Consider the following 24745-nt stretch of genomic DNA (forward strand, 5'->3'; position numbering starts at 1 on the left):
CGCTCTTTGTTTGGATGGTCGCCACCTACCAAAGCCAACCAACAAACCATCCATCCACCCATCCAGTCTTCATTTTGTGAGCTGGAGCCTATCCCCGCTGAGGGATGACTGAGTGAGAGGCAGGGGACACCCTGGACTGGTTGCCAGTCAATTGCATGGCAAAATAGACAAATAGCCACTCACACTCACAGACAATTTAGAGTCTTCAATCAACCAAACATTGGAATGTGGGAGGAAGCTTGCAAATTTTCACATATGAGGGCCTGAGCCGAGATTCGAAACCGGAACCTTTCGCCTGTGACGCAGACGTGCTAAGAAAGAAAAACACATAGACAGTCACTATATATAAAACCAACACCAAAAAGTGAAGCAAATTCGATGAAAAGTATGTCTCATGGGTCATACGACATGGATGTGTGACATGATGCCAGGCTGTTGCTTTTGGTTGTGATACCACCACCAAAATGGCATAGCTGGCAAAGATGAACGGTGTGATGATAACCATAGAGCACAAAAACCTAATTCGCTGTGACATGGTTTAATAGGTTCAATAACGCCAAATACGCTCATTAAAATGCAACTAGGTGACAGCACGTCTCTCCATTATGTGTGTGTCTTCAAAAGGTGAGTAGTTTTACTTTCCATTAGTTTTATCATACAGTGGTGCATTGACTTACAAGTTTATTTCATTCCATGACCACACTCGTAACGCAAAACACTGGTATCTCTAATCGGTCCCCATTGAAATGAATGGAAGTGCCATTCATCCTTTTGAGCACCTCAAAAACACCAACAAAATAACACATGGCAACACTTTAAATGACTAATAGCACTTTATAGCGTCGTACTCATTGAAATGAGAGCTAAGCGTTAAACAGTTTGGGCATCATGATAATTCAATGGGCCCTGTGCTGCTCATTCTGGTGCGCGCACCGCAGACAGATTACACGTAGGTTTGATGACGAGACACAGAAGCCTGTCTCAACTCAGCAGCAATAATATTTGTGTTTTCTTGGAGAGGATAAAGAATGTATCCCTGTGTTGTGTGTTGTGTCTATATGTGTTGAACAACTTATATTTGTACACAAAGTGTAGCAAGTGCTTATAATTACAGAGCCATTGATGCTAGTTTTGTTCTGTTAGCATTAAGCTAGCTGACTTTTGTAAGTCACAAATGTGATTTGGTTAAATAATTGAGTTTCCATTATTTCCTTTCAGGGGAAAAAAAAAAAAATGAAATTATAACAACTTGGAAATCATCCAACATTATTGAACAGGGTTGTGTTCAACTGGAGGTTCCAGTGAGCAAGATGTAAAAAGCAGTCATCGAAATGATCGATGCGCTTTTGGTCCACATTGCAAAACAGTGAATAAAATAGGCAGTAATAAGTTACATGCCTAATAGTTTGCATTTTAAGGACATCTTGAGGTGTGGAGCAGATGATCTCCGCAGGCCTCAGAATTCACAAACACCAAGCCAGCTGGTCTGAGACAATCACAATACTTCACTGTTTGCCTGACCAGCAGCAGAACACAGGCTCTGTCGCTCCCTCGGGAGCCGATACAAGAGAGATGCATGTTAAAGCATGCATATCCCTCATGCGCCATATTAATGAGCGCAGCATGCTTCGGCTTGAAACTGTCCACCTGTCTTCAAATAGCCAACACGACAAAGTGTTACAGCCTGCTAGAAGTCAATTTACATCTGTGTGTATGTGCGCACTAATGAATTATTTTGTCAAAAAAAAAAAAAAAAAAAAACGGGGGGGAAAAAAAAAAAAAGCCCACATGAATTTGAGTAATTATCCTAATGCTAACTTCAAATCCATGAAAACCTCAGGCTCTACATCCTTCTTAAAGAGGATTTGACAGCGATAATGAACACCGTAGAGCGGGAGAGAGCATTAAGTGAGCCGCAGTTCATATTGCATCAGTTTTGACTCACAAGCCACCGAAATGATCATGAGAGAGTATTAAGAAGAACAAGTAGCAGCAAGTGCTGTGTGAGTAAGCGGTGTCTATTCCAAAACTAATGATTTACTTGTTAGAGTAATTATCGCTGTGAGACATGCTGGAACATCTGCATTGATTTCAAGTCTGGGAGGCCAGTGAGGAGGGGGAGGGGCTGACAATCTGGATTTTCACTTAAGAGAGCAAGACAATCTGTTGATGCTTATTTTGGTAATTGACCATAAATTGATGGAAAACTATATCCCCCATTCGTGGCACTGCCTTCAGTTAGACCGATTGACGCGGGCGGCCTGCGCAAAATATTTGCAGTTTGGAAACATACCTCGGGTCAAATGTTTTCCACCTGTTGATAAATGACCGCTTTGCAATGTATGAGTGGGCAATATGTATTTGGCAACACTGACTGAGCTTTTATAAACTAGCTCCAAACTGTAGCAGGACCAATTTTTTTTTTTTTTTTTTTTTTTTTTTTTAATTATGCTGACAGTTTTGCCCTTGGAATTAATTACTTCAATTTTCATAATGACGGGCAAAAAATATGGTTAACTCATTCACTACCATTGATGAATTTACTTGTCTTTTCACAGTCCAGCCATTCAATCCCAGGAATTTATTATTTTTTTTTTTTCTATTTTTTTCAAACGTTAGGGTAAAAGAGGGTCTGAAAGTGTCCGGCAGCGAATGAGTTAATCAGTGTCCTGGAGGATTGTCTTCAACATTACAAGTTCCGCCGCGTATTCTTTATGTAAAAGTGAGTTGTTACTTTCATTCTGACTTTTGGTCAAATTCATCTTCAGGCTCTTGCATGCAAATGTCTGTGAAAGCTCAAAGAGCAACTTGATGCTTGAAAGGGGTTTGTCAATTCCGGCACTCAGCAAAGAAATACTCTACACTCTTTAATAAGTGAAGAGATAGAGACTGAATGTAGTGTGGTTAAAATCAAGGTGAGCATTAAGTAAGACGCACGTAAACCCATTGTCCTTGTTCTGCTGCCGTTGCCTCTAATGAGGCCTGTTGTTCAGTCGAGCCTGACCTCAATTCATACTAGGCTGAATTAAGGAAATCTTTACCCTTCATAACTGTAGCTATGGATAAAGAATACCGATTAATTATGGAAACATCGACAAAGTACCGCAAGCCCACATGACCTTGGACAGATGGATGAATACAGACGATAAGTAACAAAGGATTGTGGCAGAAGTGGCTCCTATAAGTGGACTCGCAAGGAAAATTGTACAGTTCCGTTGTTCTATTTTAGAATTTACCCCCAAAAATGAGAGAATTGCAAGTTTAAGGGGGGTTGGGCATATTGGATAAAAAAAAAAAAAAAAAATTCATATTACCCGTACATGATGTTGACATAATATTGGACTTTACACAGATCTGATCAGCAGATATTTCGCATTTTATGCAGAACCGTTGTTTGGCTGTTTCTCAGCACAGTCAGATTACCCCAAGAATGTTTTTAATTTTTTTTTTTTGACATTGGGTTCCCCCCCATTTTGCATGTATTGAATGTTTATCAGTGTTTTGGAGGTTTCATTATTTTTTCCCCTCAATGGGCGCCAATTATACATGGATTTCGGCTATTCGTGGGCTGGAAGGTCCCAATCCCCTGCAATTAGTGACTGTACAGTAAATAAATTGTTCAAATAGATTGGTCCATATTCTGATGGGATAAAACAAAAAAAATGTATATAAACCCACTGATCATTGATCGCTCCAAAATCCTGATCTTGTAAAGCCTACATAATACTGCATATCTCTTTTTGCCTGATTTAAGAGATCCGTCAGTGTGACATGAATTGAAATCCAGTGCGCACTTGTGGAGTGGGGGGGCGACAAACTTGAGGTTGTGTGATGTCACCGAGTGACACTGGTCAATTAAACACCTCCCACAACGGGTTGGCATCACTCAAAAGGCTCATTAACCTCCCTGACCAAACAGCAGTCACCATGAGAAAAGCATGCCGTCAAACTGGCCAAGCCCCACATGGGCAGCACAGGTCAACACCCACGCAAGTGACACGGAAGGGAATTGTTAGAGAGACTCTGCTGTGCTGTGCTAATCCGACCGGGCACTTTGTTTAGTTGCACGCAGTTAAGCTAATAGCAAAGGTGACGTTTATTTTCATTTTAGCAGACATGCATATTTTTTCACAAATGAGCCAAGGTTCGTATTTGCAGACCTAAAATAAAGCACAAGCACAGCTCTATAAATCATAATCACACTATTGAGGCTGCATGACAACAAATACATATCCCCCGATGCATTACATTTGGATTTTTGAGTCAACGTTGCATATATTTAGCGTAGAGCGACGCTGTCTGAAGCAAAATGGGAGCAGCAGAATCGTCTTTGTGCGTCGGCTTTTCAGACCACTAGTCTTAATCTATGGAGTTGATCTCCTGGTTCTCCTAGGATTAAAAAAAGAAAAAAAAAAAAAAAAAGGAAAAAAAAAAAAGTCTACAAATATTTGAGGCAATCAGCAACTCCACACACATTTGGAATGTGAAGACACAAAAACGAATGTATAAAAAGGAGCGAAATAGGAAGAGGAAAAAGGGGAATCGGAGCGGTGCCCATTTTGGGGGTGTAAAATATGGAGAAGTGTGGATCATCGGGGGAGCAGCTCTGCCTGGGGGAACAGATGAAGGGAGGACACTGTGCCAAGATCTCTCCACTGGAGGGGGGAGCTGAGGTAGTGGAGAAGCTCTATGGGAGAAAGAGTGTGCGCCTCGCATGCTGCTTTCCTCAATCGCAGTCTCGCACGCCTGCATTGACACGTCTCAGGCTGTGTGCAGCAAGAGGGAAATTGCTGCTGACAGGCCCTTGCAAACTTCACAGCCATTTAGAAAGACTTACTCCCACACTTTTGTCACAGGCGTTTATTGCAGCAGATACACGATACCAAAAATCGACATTTTGCAACTTGGCATCCCCATTTCACCAAGTTGGGTCTCGGGACCATTCATCGTTTTCGGCCCCGCCGTCGCATGTCAACACGAGCCAAGAAAAAGTGATCAAGCGCATGAGGTTAAAAGTAGGGTTGTCCATAGTGTTGCACGGGATACCGGGTACCCGTATCGTACCGTGAATTTTCGCCGTCAAAAATGGCTCTATACCATTTTTATTGAACACATTTTGTGTTGTCATGATACTTTTTTTTTTTTCCAACCCAGAACGATTCACGTGATCTTGACTATTGGCCAATAGAGTCCTGATCCGCTACCTCAGCAAGGCATTAAGAAAAACTGTAAACTTAACAAGGTATCTCATTACAATAACAAGGTATTGATGTAACCTGCTAACGGATTAATTTGATATAGCTTCTCTTTTGTCAATCAAGTCACCCTGTAATTCTAGGTAGCATGCGATCTTTTTTTTTTTTTTTTTTTTGAACAAATGGATGCAATATAACCAGTCCTAAATAATTTTTGCTTGAATGAATGGCAAGCTTTTTTGTTTGACGTGCTTTTCTACCTCCTGTCTGTCTTTCTCACATGAACCTAAAACGATAACATTCTAGAATATAAAATTCAGATACTGGCTGTTCAATTTGGCAATCTCATTGTACTTTAGGATTATTTTGGGCACTTAAGAAAAAAAAAAAGAAAAAAATGCAGATACAGATCCAGCTGCAAGTTACGTGATCGGGCCCGATTTCTGATCATGTGAGCTGATCGTGAAAACTCAAATACCTTCAAGTCAGTGACGACCCAGTGCCTCCAGTAAGCCAAAGACGGTGAAGAGCGACTTGGAGCATCAGGATCAATCATCAGCAGAACGTAAACCTGATCCTGCAAACACAACAAGAGCCCCATATTATTATCATCATCATCATATTATTATTATTATTAAACTTAAAGCAGAAGTCAACCCAAACATTTTTTTTAAGAATATGTTCTATGAAAGCCCACTAAATTGAAACAAGGCATTCTGATCAATATTGCGTTTGTGGAATAAGAGTTAATCCACTCGTTTTTAGCCATCTCAGGGGGCGGCCATTTTGTCACTTCTGTTGACTGAAAATGACATCACAACTACTCAGGGCTTAGGTAACAACCAATCACAGCTGAACTGTTTTCTGAAGCAGAGACGTGATGGGTTGTTACCTGAGCAGTTGTGATGTCATTTCATAAAAACATCGGCTTTAACAACAAAACCGAATTGGGCATCACGCCCTGCAGTGTGAACCTAAGCCAAGCGCCTGATGGTTAAACTGCCACAAAAGGGCGCCTTGGTATCGTTGACTGGCATCGGCTGCCGCTGCAGGTGACTGATACATTGAAATAAGGCAGGTATCGGCCCGAAAGCGATCATCATTAGTTGTATTAAACTATTCTTCTGTGTCAATACTGACACCATCCAGAAAAATAATCCCACAAAATCTATTTTTTGGGGTGACACTCCAAATTGTACCACTTTTGAGGAATTCAGCTTTAGGGATTGCACTGCATTCTCAAACCTGGCATTACTTAGTCTGGCAAGAAAACTATTCTGACAATTCCAATCCGATAAAGCCAAATCTTGTTCAAATGATCACAGTTAACTTCCTGCCATTTACCAACTATCTTAATACCCCTCAATCTGTCATTAGATAAAGTGAGAAAAGAAGCATCAAAACTGACACTTGATCACACTTATTGGACGCGACTTGGCGGCCTAATTGCCGGAACATTTTCATTCTGTCTGTCCCTAAAAGTTACAGACTTATGAGAACAGATTGAATTATTGCAAGAGCACATTTGTCATCTCTGGTCCTACGCCCAAAATCTGCCAGACCATATGATAGTTTTTTTTTTTTTATTTATTATTTTTTTTTATGTTCACTTCCTCTACGAAACAGATACATTAATCCCAGCTGCTTCAAGCTGTGATGCTCTCGTCTTGCATAGTACTTTGGTCTGGAAAAAAAAAACCTACCGTCAAAGTATTTGGCTGTTTGTGTCAACAAGAAATTTAATTTCCTGTTTGTTGTGTCCTACCAAGGCATTCTTAGAATTAATCCAAATCCAATGTACTAGCCTATGATCAAGTAGCAGTCGTGTATTTTTCTTTAGATGCTCATTTTGAGAAGGATTCTCTACCTACCTGACAAGCAGTAATAAGCGTAAACAACTAAGCCTAATAATAGGATAATACTGTAGTCTCAGAGATAGTGCCTGCAGGTAACATACAGACACACCGGCAACAATGGAGCCTCCTCCACAGCCTGTCAAAAGTGACTCTATATCAGTGACCCCCCCGGGCAGCTTACCAACCATGACCTGTTGCCTTCTCATGAGTTCTGTAATCCTCATTTGTACACGTTTGCTACCAGGCAAAGACACTGTGATAATGGACTTATTTTCCAAGTCTGATGTGTTCATAACACACACTTTGAATTAAACATGACTCCCAGTCACAATTATCATTCAAAGAAATAGCCATTTATAGCATATTTCATGAACATTTATCATGGATGGAGACAAAATTTTCTTAAAGCCACATTTCGAACAGTTTACATTGTTGGGGAAACTATAATTCCTAATGCTTTCTGGGTATATTTGGCTGTTGAATTTCTACCTGTTAGAATTTAGGTCCATCTGGCACGGGCGGCAAAAATGCAAGAGAGGATCCCTCCGTGCTTGCACTTCACACATTGTGGCATGTACCCTTCTCTCGCTCTTACACGAGGACATTTTTTTTTCTCTCCATCTGTCAAAATCCACATTAATTGCGCACAGATATGTGTGAAAGACTCCAGGGAAAAACAGATGCATGCCTTGCCATCTGAAATAATTCAACAGGGCTCAGACGAACTAAATGTTGTATCAAAATATGTTTGAACAGAGCACATTCAAAGAGGTGGATACTGTAGGAGGGCAGTTTCGTAAAAAAAATACATATATCATGGAACTCTACTTTATGAGCCGCTATCATTGCTCCGAATGAAGAATCAACATCGTAATCCACGCAATTTTATTAGGCTTTACTTTTTGTAGTGTTGCTATGATTCATTTGATCCATATCAATGATGACTATGTATGAGTGTGGATTCCCCACAAATGGTGTCCCGGAACATTTAGATGGCAAGAGAACTGTATTTAAAAAAAATATTATTTAACATTATTAGCAGTGAAATGGAATTATGTAAAATGAAGCCAAATTTGATGCATGCAACACTGCGCAGCGATCACCTCAAATGAGTCCGCTGGAACGCTAATCACGCATAGATACTTTAAAGCGGAAGTCAGCCCAAACATGTTTTTTTCAAGAATATATTCTATGCAAACCCACTACGCCCCACTTGAAACTAGGCATTTTGATAAATATTGCGTTTGTGGAATAAGAGTTAATACACCCCTTTTCAGCCATCTCTGGGGGCGGCCATTTTGTCACTTTTGTTGACTGAAAATGACATCACAACTGCTCAGGGCTCACGCGACGACCAATAACAGCTCAGCTTCAGAAAACAGGTCAGCCGTGATTGGTCGTCGCGTGAGCCCTGAGCAGTTGTGATGTCATTTTCAGTCAACAGAAGTGACAAAATGGCCGCCCCCCTGAGATGGCTAAAAAGGGGTGGATTTTGCTGCTTAACTCAAGTTCACTCCGGCCAACTAGTTGGCCTGCTGGGAACATATTCTTGAAAAAAATTTGTTTGGGTTGATTTCCCATTTAAAGATCATTCACAAAAAGCGGTAAAGACACCACACTTTAAATCATCTGACTGGTTATGCGCTTAGGCACTGCTGTTTGTATAACTAATTGGGGCACAACGTCTATTTGAGGGACGGACACTATTTGAGGACTGATGGTAAACACGGAGTCATTCAGCACCATCAAACTCTATCATTGATGTGAAGGCCCTGAATGCAGACTGGAGGTGGGAAAGATGGAGAGGGCATCCTCTTGGGATTAACCTCCCAACAACAAAACAGCAACATGGGATCACACAGTGTGTTCCCAGTCCAGACATCAGTTACCGGCTGGCTGAAGAGAAGGGAAGAAAAAGAAAAAAAAAAAAAAAAGAAACCCTCAGCCGACAACGCTTCTCCAACCCTGGTGATACAAAAGCTCATTAGGCTTAGCCTGACTCATAGTTGCCTAAAAGCTTTGCATTAAGGGTTAGGGAAACTGCATAGTAAAAAAAAAAACCATCCCAAAAGACCCTTCTCCTCCAGGCCACGGTTTACCGAAGAACATGAAGGCTATGTTTCCGAATATAGAAGCTTGCATAGTGAAAAATGAGGATTTGTGTGCAAATAAAGCATATTAATCACCTTCGGGATACACCATTATCCTATTATCAAGCTTGCTTAAATTCTTTACTCTTATGAGGGGTACTAATCACTAAAAAAAATATATCCCTTTGAGGTATTTTTCTGAGAGGTTGAAGGTGTGCAACTATGAAACTGTGAAACCGTTAAAGTGGAATGTTGGTTCACTTTAACTTATAACTAAAATAAGTTTCCCATATGCCAATTATAATTGAAAAGATCTAAACTGTATCATAAAACCCTTACCGACTTTATCAGCTTTTTCTTTTTTTTGTTTACCGTAACCGCACTACTCTACTACTAGAGTTCATTACTCACAAAAGGTTAGGGGTATTTGAATTTCAGATGAAATTCATGGAAAATGTAAAAAGTTCACGTTACAGTGATATATCATGAAAGTAGAACATTTGAGTAGAAGGATGCACTGGTGTTTTCTTCATCTCAAACAATTCATTGAAACAAAAGTTAACAATGGTGGGTACACCACAACAAAAATAAATTGTGAAAAAAAAAATGGGTGTAGTGTACATGTCATACTTGCAAAGTATTCAGAGAACTACTTTAACATAAACTCATCTCAAATCATCTTTGCCCATTGAAACAAATGTAAATGCCATTAATTTGTTGTATTCAGGGTTTTTTTTTTTTTTTTAAGGAAAAAATAGCACTATAATATTTTCTCCATGAAAACATGACATAATTAAAGAGAATTTAAAGAATTTAACTGTTTTTGCATCAATTCAGTGGACAATATCCTGCCCCTTTTGGCGTGCACACGATGGCCACCTGGGGGCAGCAGAAAATAGACATACAGCTATAAATGGAACCGGTCGAAAGTCCTCAGTAAACTGCGGTAATCGTTGTTCTTCAGCATCACCAAAAAAAAACACAAATCCAAAGAAAAAAGCAAAACACGTTCGTGAAGTCCAACAACTTAGATGTCCGCTGAGCTGAAGTCTCATGAGATTTGTTGACGTGTGGCCTAGTCTTCACACATGGTGTTTTGGACTCTGCATTGTATTTGTTTTGGTGCTTTCCTACTGGAGGTTGTACTGTACTGTATTATCCTCAGTGATTGAATCATGTCAATATGTTCATGGTTTTGCTGCCCATAGTGTTGTACTGTAATGATTTAAAAACATGGAATTCCCACCCAATGCCACTAATATTAACTACAAAAAAAGAACAAAGAGCAGTTCAGTATCTCTCCGGATGTAAACTCCTGGCTTACCTTTGAGTGAACTCTGCTGGGGATGAGAATCAGAGAGTTGTCTAATCGCTACCCTCATAGAGCGGCCTATGCTATCGAGCCCAGCTCTGCTAAGTGATGACACCAGGAAGGGCAACAGTGAGGTAGCGAGACGAGGGGAGAAATGGAGAAAGCCCCTGTGTGAGTTTACAAGTTCACACTTTATCCCTGACCTGATAGCAAACAGTGTCGTCCACGCAGCTGCCTATTAATACACCCGTTGCTTTATCCTCCCTCCTCATCTACATCAGACACAGCGCCGTTTCATTAAATGGTTAACCATGCACACCGCCCGACCCGGAGCTTGGCAGCGCATCACTCCGAAATCCCAGTTTAAGTCTCAAAAACATTTGAACTTGTTTGGTAATTAACAGGTATCTGTGTTGTGATTAAGAGACAGCTAGGGCTTAACGAGCATCTGATGCAGCTTAGAGCAAGGCTGAAAGATCGATTTCTCCGTACAGAAAACTACAAGAAGGTAATACAGTATTTCAAATGAAGAAAAAAAAGTTACTATTTCATTTTTTTTTCCTAGCCTTAATATCCATTTTCTATAGTGCTTGTCTTCATTTGGGTCAAGGGTGAGCTGAAGCCTATCCAAGCTGACTATGGATGGGGGGAGATGCACATACAACACACTCACATTGTATAAATTCAGTCTTCTATTAACTAATATGTGGGAGGAAGCATAAATAAAGGAAGCAGAAAAAAAAAAATCCACGCAAGCACAAGGAGAACAAGCAAACTCCACAGAAGGTCAGAGCCATGATTCGAAACCCAAACATCTGAACTGTAATAGTAACTAATACAGTGGTGCCTCAGGATAAGAAAAAAAATAAATAATAGGAAACTCTATTTCATTGTACGTTATAAAAACACTAATAATAGAATTAAGGGTGTAAATAATACGTTTTTGACATTTTTTTTTGCTTCATTTCAATGGACTGGGCTGTATACAACAGGCCAGCAGATATACATGGATCCGGTTAAAACTCACGGGGCGTAAAGAATATATGCCTGTGAGTATTGTTACTCACTCATCTAAAGCACAACTATTGTTTCAAAAACACATATATATATATTTTTTTGTCAATGCTTACTTTGACATCACACTTTGAACGACGGCTCATAATTTGAAAACTCTTAAATTGGGTCACTTGCATCTCAAGGCACCGCTGTATACTGTCTCATTTTGGAGACAGTGCAGCAGTGAGAGGCTGACAGCGCGACAGAGTAGGGAGGATGACGGGCGCACCACTGTAAGGGTCACAAGATGGAGTTAATCCTAGTGGTTCTGGTCAAACGGGTCAAACAGGCAGCAGTAATTGAATCCCGGTCAAAAATGTGGCCTGAACAGCAAAAGATGAAAAGGAGATGGAAGAGGTCACTCAGCCACCTTACAGGTGAGGCGGTCCTCGTTTTCATTAATAACAGCCTTTGATCCCATCTTTTATGTTCAAAAGCTAGGAAACTTCATTTTATCTCTGGACATCATCATCATGAAAGCCTCCACGGTGGTGAACATCAGCACTGGGCCACAGAACGGCACAACTCTCCACTGACTTCTCTTGTCTTTTGCCACTTTTCCACAGCACAGATGACTCGTCATCACGGCTCAGATTCAGAAAAAGGTCAGCCGTGATTGGTCGTTGTGAGCGGTTGTGATGTCATTTTCAGTCGGCAGAAGACAAAATGGTCACCCCCGGTGGTGGCTAAAAATGAGTGCATTTTGCTGCTTAACTTATATTCCACAAATGCAAAATTAATCAACTTGTGGGCCTCCTGGGAACATATTCTTGAAAAAATATACATTTGGGTTGACTTCCCCTTTAAGTGCCTCACGCGGCATGGCTAGCTCACTACCTACAAACCTGCCTATTTTGAAACTCAGCCTTCCTCCCACACAGGAGCGGAGTGTGAAGTGGCTTATAAATCCACACTTTGGAGGAGCCACATGGTCAAGGGAAAGTCACATGTTGATATAAAAGGCATAATGTGGGGCCAAAAACAACAGCGCTAATAGACGCCCTCCCGCTATATTAGCCAAGCACAGCAGTGAGCTATGAGGAGGCAGCGGTTCAAGAGGAATCACACTGGCAATAATAACGCAAGTCTCCCAAATTACATAATCACACTATTTCAAATGATACATTTCGACCGCTCGTATTCACGTGTGTAACTCATGACAAATAGGCATTGTAAAAATAAAAAATCTTGACCGGTGTATCACTTTAGCTTAAAGTCGTAGGAGCGCTCCTTTGATAGTCTAAAATTCAGTCTGTTTGTGCATTCAGGGTGCTGCTGCTATGAAGCCATACCTAAAATGAAGATGGTTCACAGTGTGATTGAAGCTTTTGGGGGTGGGGAGGTTGGGGGGGGTTAAGGAATTAGTATCAGCCTAGGGAACAATTTCTGCATTTCTCTCAACACTGACGACTTCTTTCACCACAGCCGTGCTCATGTTAAGCTTATTAGTCACCCTGGATGCCATCTTGCTAGCTGCGGCTTCCGACACTTTCTGGTGGATGCTTTGCACACCTACTCACTGCCGCGAAAGCGAAGCCCTGCAAATGCACACGCACGGTAACTACCGCTAACAGGTACTCAAGAGGCCACGCACGGGAATATGAACTTCATATCCTGCCAGGCTGAATGAGGCCAACATATTTTTTGACATGTGCTGATATTTATGCTGATCAGAACAGAGCACATTCAAACAGGGCAAATTATAATGTTTGGACTCTTGTCTGTAATTACCCTGTCAAGCAAGCAGCATGCTATGATGTCAAAACGCACTGTTCCACCAACATCTATTTATTTTCCCCGCATGATTCAAAAGCAACAATGACTTAGGAAAGAAAGTTGTCATACATATACACAACAAATGTGAAACTTAATCATAATCTTATAAAACAGAAGTGAGGAACTTATGGCCATTTCATCCCTTTTCCATCTTAAGAAAAAAATCAGTTTGAATCCACAAACGCTCATAGTCTAATACACGTTTCCACCGCTACCTTTTTCGTGAATTTAGTATGGCCCTGCAGCGAGGTGGACGAGTTAAGACGTCTACTTGCCTCACAGTCAAGAGGTCCCACATCGGAGTCCACAAGTCCTCCCCATGCCTGCGGCAGTTTTCTCTGAATGTACCCATTTCCTCACACATTCCAAAAACGTGCATGTTAGATATATTTAAGGCTGTGGGAATGTGAGCATGAACGGTTGTTTGGTTATATTTGCCCAAAGTCAGTTGGGATAGGCTGCAGCTCACCTGCGACCTTAACGTGGACAAGCACAATAGAAGAGTGACGAGTCTCGCGAGTGGTATGTGGCTCCCCTCTAGCGGTATGCGAAAGAATCATTGTATTTGTACAGTTCTGTTGTCTTTAACTTTTAAGGTCAATAGTTTTCATTTAACTCATTCACTGCCAGATATTTTCAAACCCTCTTTTACCCTACCCTTGAAAAAAAAAATTGAAACAAATACAAGTCATTTCCTAGGATTGAATGGTTGGACTGTGAAAAGACAAATCAATTCGTCAATGGCAGTGAATGAGTTTATGTCTAAAAACAGTTTTTAAATGCATGTGCTTATATATTTTAACTCACTCGTCATACAAGTAAATGTATTTTTTTTCTACATTCATTCAAGCACAGTGTTACTGTTCGAACGCCATAATGTGACAGTGGCTTAGAATAATGTGACATTATTGGCGCGACAAGTTTGACAACTACTGCTATGGAAAAATGGAAGGATTGATTGAATGAACCTCAGAAGCCCCGATAGGAAAAGGTTCCTTACTGCTGATATTCACACATGTACAGTACTTTCACGACATTTGTTTGTGCAATTCCGCCAGTTATACGTGTATAACGTGTTCGTGTATAATTTCCAAGTGCGCTGTAATTTAGACCTTCCTTGCAGTTTGTTTCATGCAAGGAAGACTTCAAGAATTTACACACGTCGCAGACAATTTCGCTGCGACTTTAGTCCCAAGAACTCTTGACACCCATTTCTATTTGGCTCTCGGAGTGGTTCAAGGCGTCAGGGCTGTTCACAGGCACTGTGTGTTTCACCAGCCAAGATGGCTTCCACATTTTTTCTATCATGATTAATTATGGTTTCTGATGGTAGTACAGTGAGAAAGTGTAAATCATTCCCACATTTGCTTGTGCCCTCCGCGCAGTCACTGTTGTGTAGGAAGATGCTATTGACGCCATCCATGGATGCCGACCAAAAGGCATCTACATGGGGTGGCAAACTCTAGTGATTATTAAAAGGGAGGAAGGCGGGGGGCCTGGGGGGGAGTTGTGTCAACTGAACGTAGTCCAGACTGCCAGTTGACAGGGCCGGATTTTCCAGTATGGAAGAGTCTCGTTTCAGTGGGCGAAGCTGGGTGTTGGGAGACTAGGAGCGAGGACTGCCCAAGGCTTGGAAGCTTGAAAGAGAATATTTCAAACAGACAAGCACCGTCTGTGTTCCAGTGTCACCAGCCCACCCGTCTGACAATCAGGGCCATGTCATCACTTGGGCTCTGACTAATTCAGGGAACGCTCTTAGTGGCTGCTGCAAACATACACGTCAGTGGGACCCTTGATCGAAAAGGCAGTGGAAAAAAAGGTCCGACAATTCAGTTTGAAAATAAAAATCAACCCACACCTGAAACAAAAAAAAATGGAGTTCAAACCCATCGTTGTGCAAATCTTGCGATACGCAGCTCAGTGAGCGTTTTATGTTGAACTTTTTTTTTGTTATGCCTTCACGGAACGATACCTTACAAGTATACTGTATATTGTCGCTGTCCTGTGAAAAACACTGATGTACATTTTTTTCCATTTTTAAAAAAATTTACATTAATGGGTTTCCGCGTTACAGACATCCCATTAACGTGAAAATTAAAAAAAAAAAAAAAAAAGAGGCAAAATTGGACATATGCGTTACTCAGAGGACAGCGATGATATGCAACTTGAGAAACGATGTACTCAGTAGGGGTGTGCATCTCCCCACAAAAGAAAATTCCATATGATTTAATACGTTAGATGCTAAATGATTCAAAGACGGTTCGATTTGAAAGTGGAACGATTCAGTTTGACTGATGAGTCGATACTGCTCAGTTCGAGAGGGTATGATACAATGACTTTTTTGCTGTCATTTTACACACATTTGAATGAACCTGTCAGTACTGTAAACGTGTCATTTCCTTCTAAGGTATAGCTGTCAAATAAAAGACAAATCAATATGCATCTTGATACATTTCAAAGTGGAACAACGACTCCCTGCACACTGCATCTTTCATAAAAAACGATTTGTTCTTCCATTAGATGGAGGAAGGTAAAATAGTCCTGTGCATCCACCTGTTGCCATTAAAACAACAAAGTAAGTTATGGCATCCTGCAGTAATTCAGTAATTCATTGAGATAAGAGTCACAAAAAGTATGAATACTCAAATAATTATGTTTGGCGTTGTGCCACAAGATTTTTATTGATGGAATATGGTTGTCTTAGCTCAATGAAGGTTGGAAAAAACTGATCAAAAGGAAACAAATTACAAAGCTTGGGGATGTAAAAAAAAAAAAAAAAAAAAAAAATTCTTTGAATTCTGCACAGAGTCTCCTATATGTCTTTTAAAAACGCATTGTGTATGCCGGACTGACAAGCTTTAGTTTTGGAGAAGTGGTTTTAAAAAAAAAAGTAAAAATAAACATCTGACAGATCATGTGCGTGTTGATATATTTAGTACTGTCAGAGAGGACATTACGGAGAATGCCATTTATAATCACAATGCAGAAGTGTTATCAGAGGAGGTACAGGTTTATGGTTCAAGGGCTCGTCCATTCATAGAGAACAAGCTCAGCCTTTCTGCTTGACACACTGATAAAGACAACACAAATAAAACAGCTCCAGCTCCATCTTTGCCTCTCCCCAAGGGAATAATATATCACCCATCTGAATGTGGCACATATTGAATCATTTCCAGCGCCAATGATTCATTTGAATAAATCAGCCTCTTATTTTGCCAACTTGAACTGATACTGAAATAAGGAAAAAAATAAATAAATGTAATGTGGTTAGATCTAAGGCAGGACAGGTGTTGGGAGTGTTCTATAGGAGTGGTAATCCTAATCCCCTTTCAAGCAACAATTAATGACTACAGCAATAATCTTGGCATATATGTCGTCGCAATTCCTTTTTGACGTCAACCACAACCTGCCTTTCTCATACAGACCAAATCCAGAATTGAAGGATATGTTGCTGCAGGCAGACAGGATTTTATCCTGGATTTGCATAAATGTACAGCAATAATTCAAGAAATAACCTAGACAGAGACTGGTGTGACCCAATACACATTTCCTTTTCCAACCAATATGAACTCGCGCCATCGACAAGACCAACAACCGTAAAAGCTTGGCCTGAATGATGCGTCACATGAATATTTGATGATTAAAAAACCCCAAAAAAACTTTCAATGCCTTTGACGAAAAACAAATTAAAGTACGGATGCACAGCCTATCGGGAAATATATACAATATTTTTTTTTTATCTGTATCTTTACATTGAAAGGTGTTATAGGCACATTGAAGTAAATAGACATGCTGGCGCGTGCGCACACGCGCGCGCACACACACAAATCCTGTTGAGCTGAGCTGAGCACAGATAGCCTCGCAGGCCTCCAAGGCACAATTAGGATTTCATGGAAGGAAGAAATCTACATTCCTGCACATGAAAAAAGTCCTTTCTACCTCCCAACAACAATATCAACTTTTCACTTAAGGAAAAAACCTGAAGCACCACTGGATAGGATTTGGACAAAGAAATAAATATTTAAAAAATGTAAGCTGCGGTTGTTAAAGGAAAAATATGATGGTTGAGGAAAATCCAGTCCTAAGCCGCCCAGTTCCAATCAATTTCTTCTATTGGCTGTGACATGAAAAGAAATAAGCACTCATGGTTTGCTTGAAGTGCTCGTCTGCGTGGAGCGGCTTCGTTCAACAACATTTTACATATGGAAAGACACAATTTAAGACAAACACCTGACGGATATTCAGTCAGAATTCAGTTAAAGTACAGTTCACTTTCCAAAAAATTATGCAAATAGGTTTCACTTTTATCATTTGGCTTCCTGGTGACACTATAAAGGATCGTAGTGATGTCAGAGAAGGAAAAGTGTGATAACCACAGAACCACAAATGGAAGTTACCGAAACATGGGAAAGATGAGATGCTTAGCACAATGAGGAATACAGTTCAATTACATGCGCACATTTATTTGACCAAGCAGATGCTAACATCAACTTCAAATGACATCACAGATGCTCGGGGTTCAGATAACGACCAGTCATGGCTCAACTTCAGAAAATAGGTGAGCTGTGATTGGTCGTTACCTGAGCCCTAAGCAATTGTGATGTTATTTTCAGTCGACAGAAGTGACAAAATGGCCGCCGCAGAGATGGCTAAAAACGGGTGCATTACACTCTTATTCCACAAATGCAATATTTATCAGAATGCCTTGTTTCAACTAGTGGGTTTGCATAGAACATATTCTTGGAAAAAAATATGTTTGGGGTGACTTCCTCTTTAAAGTCAATTGTGCTTGTGGAATATGAGTTAAGCCGCAAAATCCACCCATTTTTAGCCATCTCAGGGTGCGGCCATTTTGTCATTTCTGTCGACTGAAAATGAAGAATAGAACATATTCTTGAAAAATATATGTTTGGGTTGACTTGCCCCTTAAGTAAATTTGGGGACAATTACTTTTGAGTCATTATTTTAAACTAACAGTACTCGTAATTGAGAACAACACAACTTTTGGCTACTCTCCCCACCTCTAAATGACAAGTTATCTTCTTCAGAGGTATCAAGGCAGGTAATTCAGCAGCTCTCTAAATTAGCAAGAAAAGACGCTGATACACTTGAAGAGCTGGATGCGACTTAAAACCAATGTTTGGGCTGCATCTTTACAAGTTTCGAGTAGATCAGAAATCAACAATGCCTGCAATAAAACTAAGAGGCATGCAATATTCTAAGCTGGTTTGAACACTCAAGTTCCCTGTTAAAACCAATGTTGGCTATAAGGAATCAAAATAAAACAAATACACAATTTAGACTAATAACTCTGATGCTGTACTTTACGTGAACTATTGCTACGATTTATTGGACCCCCCCCCCCAATCATCTCCACTTTAACGCAGACAGACATGAGGCTAAATACCATGCCAGACTTCAGCCACAATGAATATCTCCACATGTAAACTTCACTTCAACTGATGCAATGAGCCAACACATTTTCCCTAAGGCAATCCCACGGAGCACGAGGACAAATAAGGACTTGAGCTGCATTTGAATTTGACCGGGACCTTTGAGCTGCCTGCTCACTGAAATTGTGTTTTAAGAAGAACACATTGGAACAGTCACTGCAGATATGCAGATTTGTGTCACGGCGAAAGAAAAGGTTAAACACATCACGTACAGTTTTTGAGAAAGCCCTAATCTCCACATATGGCAGTCAGCTACATCATGTCGTCGCTCATTATCGATAGCGCTCCTGACATTCCCAGAAAGAAAGAAAGAAAGCAAGCAAGCAAGCAAGCAAGCATCCTGCAAACACCTACTCCGTGAGCTTTCATTTCAGCTCCAAACCTCCACACCACAGTGTGGGCAGTGCTGGCAGAGCCCAACCTAAGAACGCTGACTGCGTGCAACAGTTGGACTAATGACTTGAACCCAAAAAAAAGATATATTATCAAAATGAAATGGCCTCACAGCGGGCGCAGCTCGGCAGAAGCAGGTTGACTTGTGCCCACCTCTTTCTTATTCAACAGCACAAGATGTCCACAATGCCTCGAAGGTCTTAGTGCCATGAGGGGTGCCGAGCGCTTCAGCTTCAGCCATTCCGGCGTCAGGAAAATCACTTTAATATGTTAAGAAGATTAAGATGGATAAATGTCGTGATACATGTTTTGAAAAGCCACCTAAATCTCGAGTGTTTTTATTCGGGGAGGGGTGTTATGTGAGTCAGTTGAGGTGATCAACAAACAAGCCCACCAAAATTCAACCCGATTGGCTATAGTCAAAATGGAAGCTTATTTGAGATTTCACAATTTAAGCTTCTTGAATCTAAGACCATCCCACCTTTTGATTAATAATTTATAAACACCAACGTTGAGGACAACAAAACCATAGTTAAACATACCGGTCACAGTTATGCTCAGCCGTCTTATCCTGTTTATGCTGATGCCAATTTTGTGTAGGTCACCGTTTGCCTTCAGAGACTGTTAATCTGCTGCTACGAGCGTGTAAAAACTGTAGTCGGGTTTATGACCGGAGGAACAGGAGGCTAAAGTTTAAACGTCTCCCAAATGAAACATTTCTTCATTGAGCCCTTCAAAAGCAAAATAAATGAGAAATTTTGCTTAAATCAAGATCGGTGGTCATGTTTTTCCTGATTCGAGAGTGTTGCTCTGCAGGACAATGAAGAATGAGAACCGGAACGAATCATTTAAGTGGATTAACAATGAATCCACACATCATTTTCTCTACTTCTAAGGTATAGACCAAGCAATTTTATCATCGACTGTCCTTACATTAATCAATGTATCAATGGGCCCGATTGCTTGCACCGCTTGCAATGTCAAAAGATTCCACGGCAATTACAGAAGAAAAAAAAATACATTAAACGGAAGAATCCAAGTTGTGAGAATCATTTCCGCGTGAAAAACTTTCCCCGTGAAAAAAATGAAAAAAGAGCCTAAACATTTTATTTTATCTGCCAAATGTGTATTAACCTGTTTTTCTTTTACACTCGCTCAGAGTTAAGACAATAAGAGCACTGGGTAGATGAAGGGGAAGGCATTATGGAGCGTTAAGCATAATGAGCAGCCCCGAAGCTGTTCTTAGAGAAGGTGAATCAGAGGATTGGGACACAAGTGTAACTAAAACCCTGTGCCGGACCACAAAACATTTTGGGCAAAGTGCCACTAAGCCATGCATGTGTGTCTTAAAGAAAACTTCATATGATCACTTCACTTCAGGATTACGTACTTGTAGAAGAAAAGCGGCTGTCAAGGAGAAAATAAATAAATTAACCCAGTTTTAAGCATAAGCGCCACGGTAATCCTTCCTAAAAGTTTTTGTGCATTTACTTTTTAAAAATCAGTTATTATGCAAACTATGAACATAAAAAGAGAGTTTAGATGAGGACTGAAATGTTCTGAAAGAGGAAAGAAGACAATTAACGCAGAAGGAAGTAGCTCAAATTCACAAGGAGCGAAGTTTGATATTTGGGGTCACATTAAATGAATTTCTTAAAGCGACAGAATCATGGAGCAGTCGACAAATGATTGCCTGGTAAATGTTACGTTTCTGCAGGTCTTTAAAATAGAAATTTAATCTTGCATGTTTATCCAAGCATCAGTTGCACATTATAAATTTGAGCAGAGCGTACCGTTAATGTATATGAATTAAAAAGGTACGACTTTCCGTGTGACTACAGAATACTAGGCACAGGTTCATGTTGTATTTCCAATAAAGACCCGCTGTTTCCTCGAAATTTTTGCTATCAACCTCAATAACTTGGTGGGCAAATTCTAATATAATTATTGCATTTTATCATGAGCATCACCATTAGACTTATTCCTCCGTTGTTTGAAGTAGGGTTGCAAAAATGCAATTGTTTTTTCGGATATAGTTTATATGTGAAGCAAAAGAGATTTAAGGTTACTATCCATTGAAGTTACTGACTAATTGGCATCTCTAGCTGTGTATGCCAGCTTTCCCAATGCTGAATGGGAGGAAACAAAAAACATCCAATTTCACGACTTGTTACCATCCCCTCAGTGATAATTTCAGTACAGATGACAAATATGATCATGTGATGATAATCACAGAACCGGAAATGGAACTGGTGCAACATTGTAAAGTTTCTGGCTGCTCAGTATAATATTAAATCTCATTCACTGCCAGGCATTTTCAGACCCTCTCTTACACTAACGTTTGAAAAAAATCTGGAAAAAAAAAAAAAAGTTCCTGGTATGGTAATGGCTGTTCTGTCAAAAGACAAATAAATTCATCAATGGCAGTGAATGAGTTAAACAAATCAATTAAATATCAACTGTTAAAAGTTAATTTTACCAAGCAGATGCTAACAAATACACTGTATGTCTGCTTAGATTCTCAGTCATCGTAATCTGCAACAGTTTAATCGAGTCACAGATGTTTCAACTTGAATTCAAAACACTTCTTCAAATTCAAAATTTTTGTGGGTGTGAGTGTCTGTCGCCAAAATTCACGAGTGCAATGGATGGGGCGACAATTGCAAACGGCCTCTCAAATAGCCACACTCCCTCCGTAATTTCTCACCCATTTACTCTTTGTATAGTTATGATAATGATGCGTTATCACCGAAAAGCAGATTGCCCTGGCCGATCACAGCAAGAAAAAAAAGGAAAATACAGTACATTACACGTGGCGCATCAAAAATGGTTCTCAATAAGAACAGGATTTGTAGTTTTCTTTCATTGCAGCGAGTTGATGTCTGCAAGAGTCAAATCGCTAGGTGTACCGGTGTGACTCGCCGAATCTAATTTGTTACCGGTTGCCCAGTCCAGTTAATTAAAAGTATCACTGGAAAATATGACAGTCCATGATTCACTTGTTGAGTCTTGCGTTCATAAGAATATCTTGCATGTTCACTAGCCTAGCTGAATGAAAGCCATAGTCCTATAAACTTTCTATTTATGAGGTCTTGTCGTCCCAACATGGGGGCCTGTCAGGAATCCTGCATGGGTGGACGTGTAGGCTTTCCTGGGAATGACGGGGTCTGCGCGAGAGGAACCCCACCCTCGCGTCTCCGGCATGCCAACATGGGGGAGAGTGGGCAGCACGGAGACGGCAGGCTGCCGTGGGCACTGCCAGGCTTAAAGCTGCCCTGTCGTCATCAGAGGCTCGCAGAAAAGAACGCCGAGATTCACCAAAACAAAACACACACACACACACACACACACACACACACACAAATAAGAGGCGGGGGATCGTTGCATTTAAATCCTCTCTGAACGCCCCCACATGTTTTAGCAAAGCATAAAAATCATTCACCGAGAGCGAAAAGCAGCAAAGAAAGAGACAGAGGAAAAAGCACTATTAGAAGCTCAAGAGATCATCATATTGAGGCAGCTCTAATCACACTCCTGCTTTAAACCCTCATTCCATCCATCCAAATGTCTACCAAAAGAAAGATATTTGAAAGCCCTTTCGGCTTTGATCCTGACTCAAACTCCTGTGTTGGAGTGGCTAAAGTTTCAGTCTTCTAGGACATTCGTTTATGACTTCATCTTCTATTGTGATAGGAATAAATGCAACACATGTTTAAAAAAATAATAATAATAAAAAATAAAGCTAGACCTTTTATCCATTCCACTTCTTGTAGTTGGGATACAATTGTGTCCCTTTGGGTGTGACCAGTTGGCCAGTTGACACTTTTTGTTTTGTCCCACTCTTAACATTTTTATTTTGTGTCTCGCTCAGTGGAAGATTTGTAGAGCTTATTCTGATTTCAAAACAAAACGTCCCTCCGAGACTAAAAGACATTTGGAATGTCTAAAACAAAGCAGAAGTGAACCAAAAGAAATTTGGCATTTTTAGTGAAACATTTTTTTTTTAAAATAACTAATGTCAAATGAAATCAACAACAAATAAACTGTAAAACTTTATGACATAGAACACAGGTATAACTCTACTTTTTTGACAAGTGACTAGTACGGCAGCTAACCAGTCAGTGGCAAGCTAGCTAGCTGGAGAAGCTAGCATAGCAGTCTACATCTTTACTCAGTGCAGAGGTTGTGGGTTCAATCCCGCCATTGTGACCATGTTGAAGTATCCTTGAGCAAGATGCTGAACCCCCAGTTGCTTCTGATGCTGCGTCATCAGTAGGTAGATGAGGTACAGTGTGAAGCGCTTTGAGTACCAAAGGTAGAAAAGCGTTATACAAGTAACAGCCCATTTACTATTTCTCAAAGACTGCAAATAGATGCGACTCAAATGCACGGCAACTATCACAGAAGATACAAACGAGTCCTTTGCCCATCAAAAGGTTGGTTAAGATGTCCTATGATCGCCAACGGAAACAAAAGTAATACCCTGCCAAATTAAACCAGTAAAACAGCTTGGCTCAGCTTCAGTCAACAGGTGAGCCGTGATTGGTGGATATCTGAGCCCTGATCAAGTTCAATGTCATCTTCAGTCGATAGAAGTGACAAAATGGCCGCCCACTGAGCTAGCTAACAACGGGCGGATTTCTCATATTCCACAAATGCAATATTAACCAGAATGCCGTGTTTGGACTAGTGGGCCTTCATATAACATATTCTGGAACAAAATATGTTACTCATGTGCTCCTCACACGACAGTCGACGTAAAAAAAAAAAAAAATCCAATGACTATTTTTTTTACAATAATTGTGGTCAGCTCCATATGTTACAAAATTCAAAGCAGTTGACTTAAGAGGTTTTGCTGTTTTTAGGGGTGTGTTTATAGGCCTAGTGCCCATTGCGCTCAATTACAATTACTCAGCAGGCATGCCTCCCTTCTCAGCATTGAAGTGGGTGTAACAGTGGGTGGATTTGAGCCGAAGCAGCCACTATTCTGTACCGCTGCCACAGGTTTGCAAGGCTGAGTGGCAGAGAATAGCAGTGGCACATTGACAGAAAGCGTGGTGGACTGGCACACCAACAATACAAGCGACAATCGCAGCCCTTCAATTGCGCCAATTTGCTCGAGTGTCAGGGAAACGGGAGGGGGGGGGGGGGGGATTACATTTCAAAGCGAATAAAGTTTGTATTGATTTCTTTTTACGTGTAATGGCTTTTGCCGTCTGGTCATAACAGTGAATCAGTCCAGACAGAATTATAGGACCATAGATCAAATAGCGTTTGGGCAATAGATCATGTTCAAACTGGACTGCTTAGCTGTTGAATCCCCAGAGGAGATCTTACATCCAGCTGGATTTCAAATTACATTTTTTAATGTCAACTTCAAAAGGGCGCTTTAACGCTCTCCGTTGGTTGCAACACAAAACTACGATTAAAAAATGACTCTTCTGCTTATCATCTGAGTATCGCAAGAATAATTCAACAATGTCAGTCATGTAACATTTTTCTTTACCTTCCAGGGGTTTTTAAGGACCCGCAAAGGAGTTGACAGAGGGGGAAGTTATCCGACTTTTATCCATTTTTCTATAGTGATTGGATTTTGTGTGAACTGGAACCTCTG

The 24745-nt window shown here is 40.5% G+C and overlaps 1 protein-coding gene across 1 annotated transcript in view; it reads right to left on the reverse strand.

Annotated features, from left to right (window-relative positions):
- Window positions 1-24745, reverse strand: part of pebp4 (phosphatidylethanolamine binding protein 4) — a 59229-nt gene that overhangs the window by 31568 nt on the left and 2916 nt on the right. The window contains 1 exon segment of the mRNA XM_086032068.1: window positions 5674-5772. Coding sequence (XP_085888194.1) covers window positions 5674-5772 — 99 coding nt within the window.

The sequence above is a fragment of the Filicampus tigris genome, chromosome 5 (genome assembly GCF_054856515.1).
Source record: "Filicampus tigris isolate MCC_2025a chromosome 5, RoL_Ftig_1.0, whole genome shotgun sequence".
Taxonomy (NCBI): domain Eukaryota; kingdom Metazoa; phylum Chordata; class Actinopteri; order Syngnathiformes; family Syngnathidae; genus Filicampus; species Filicampus tigris.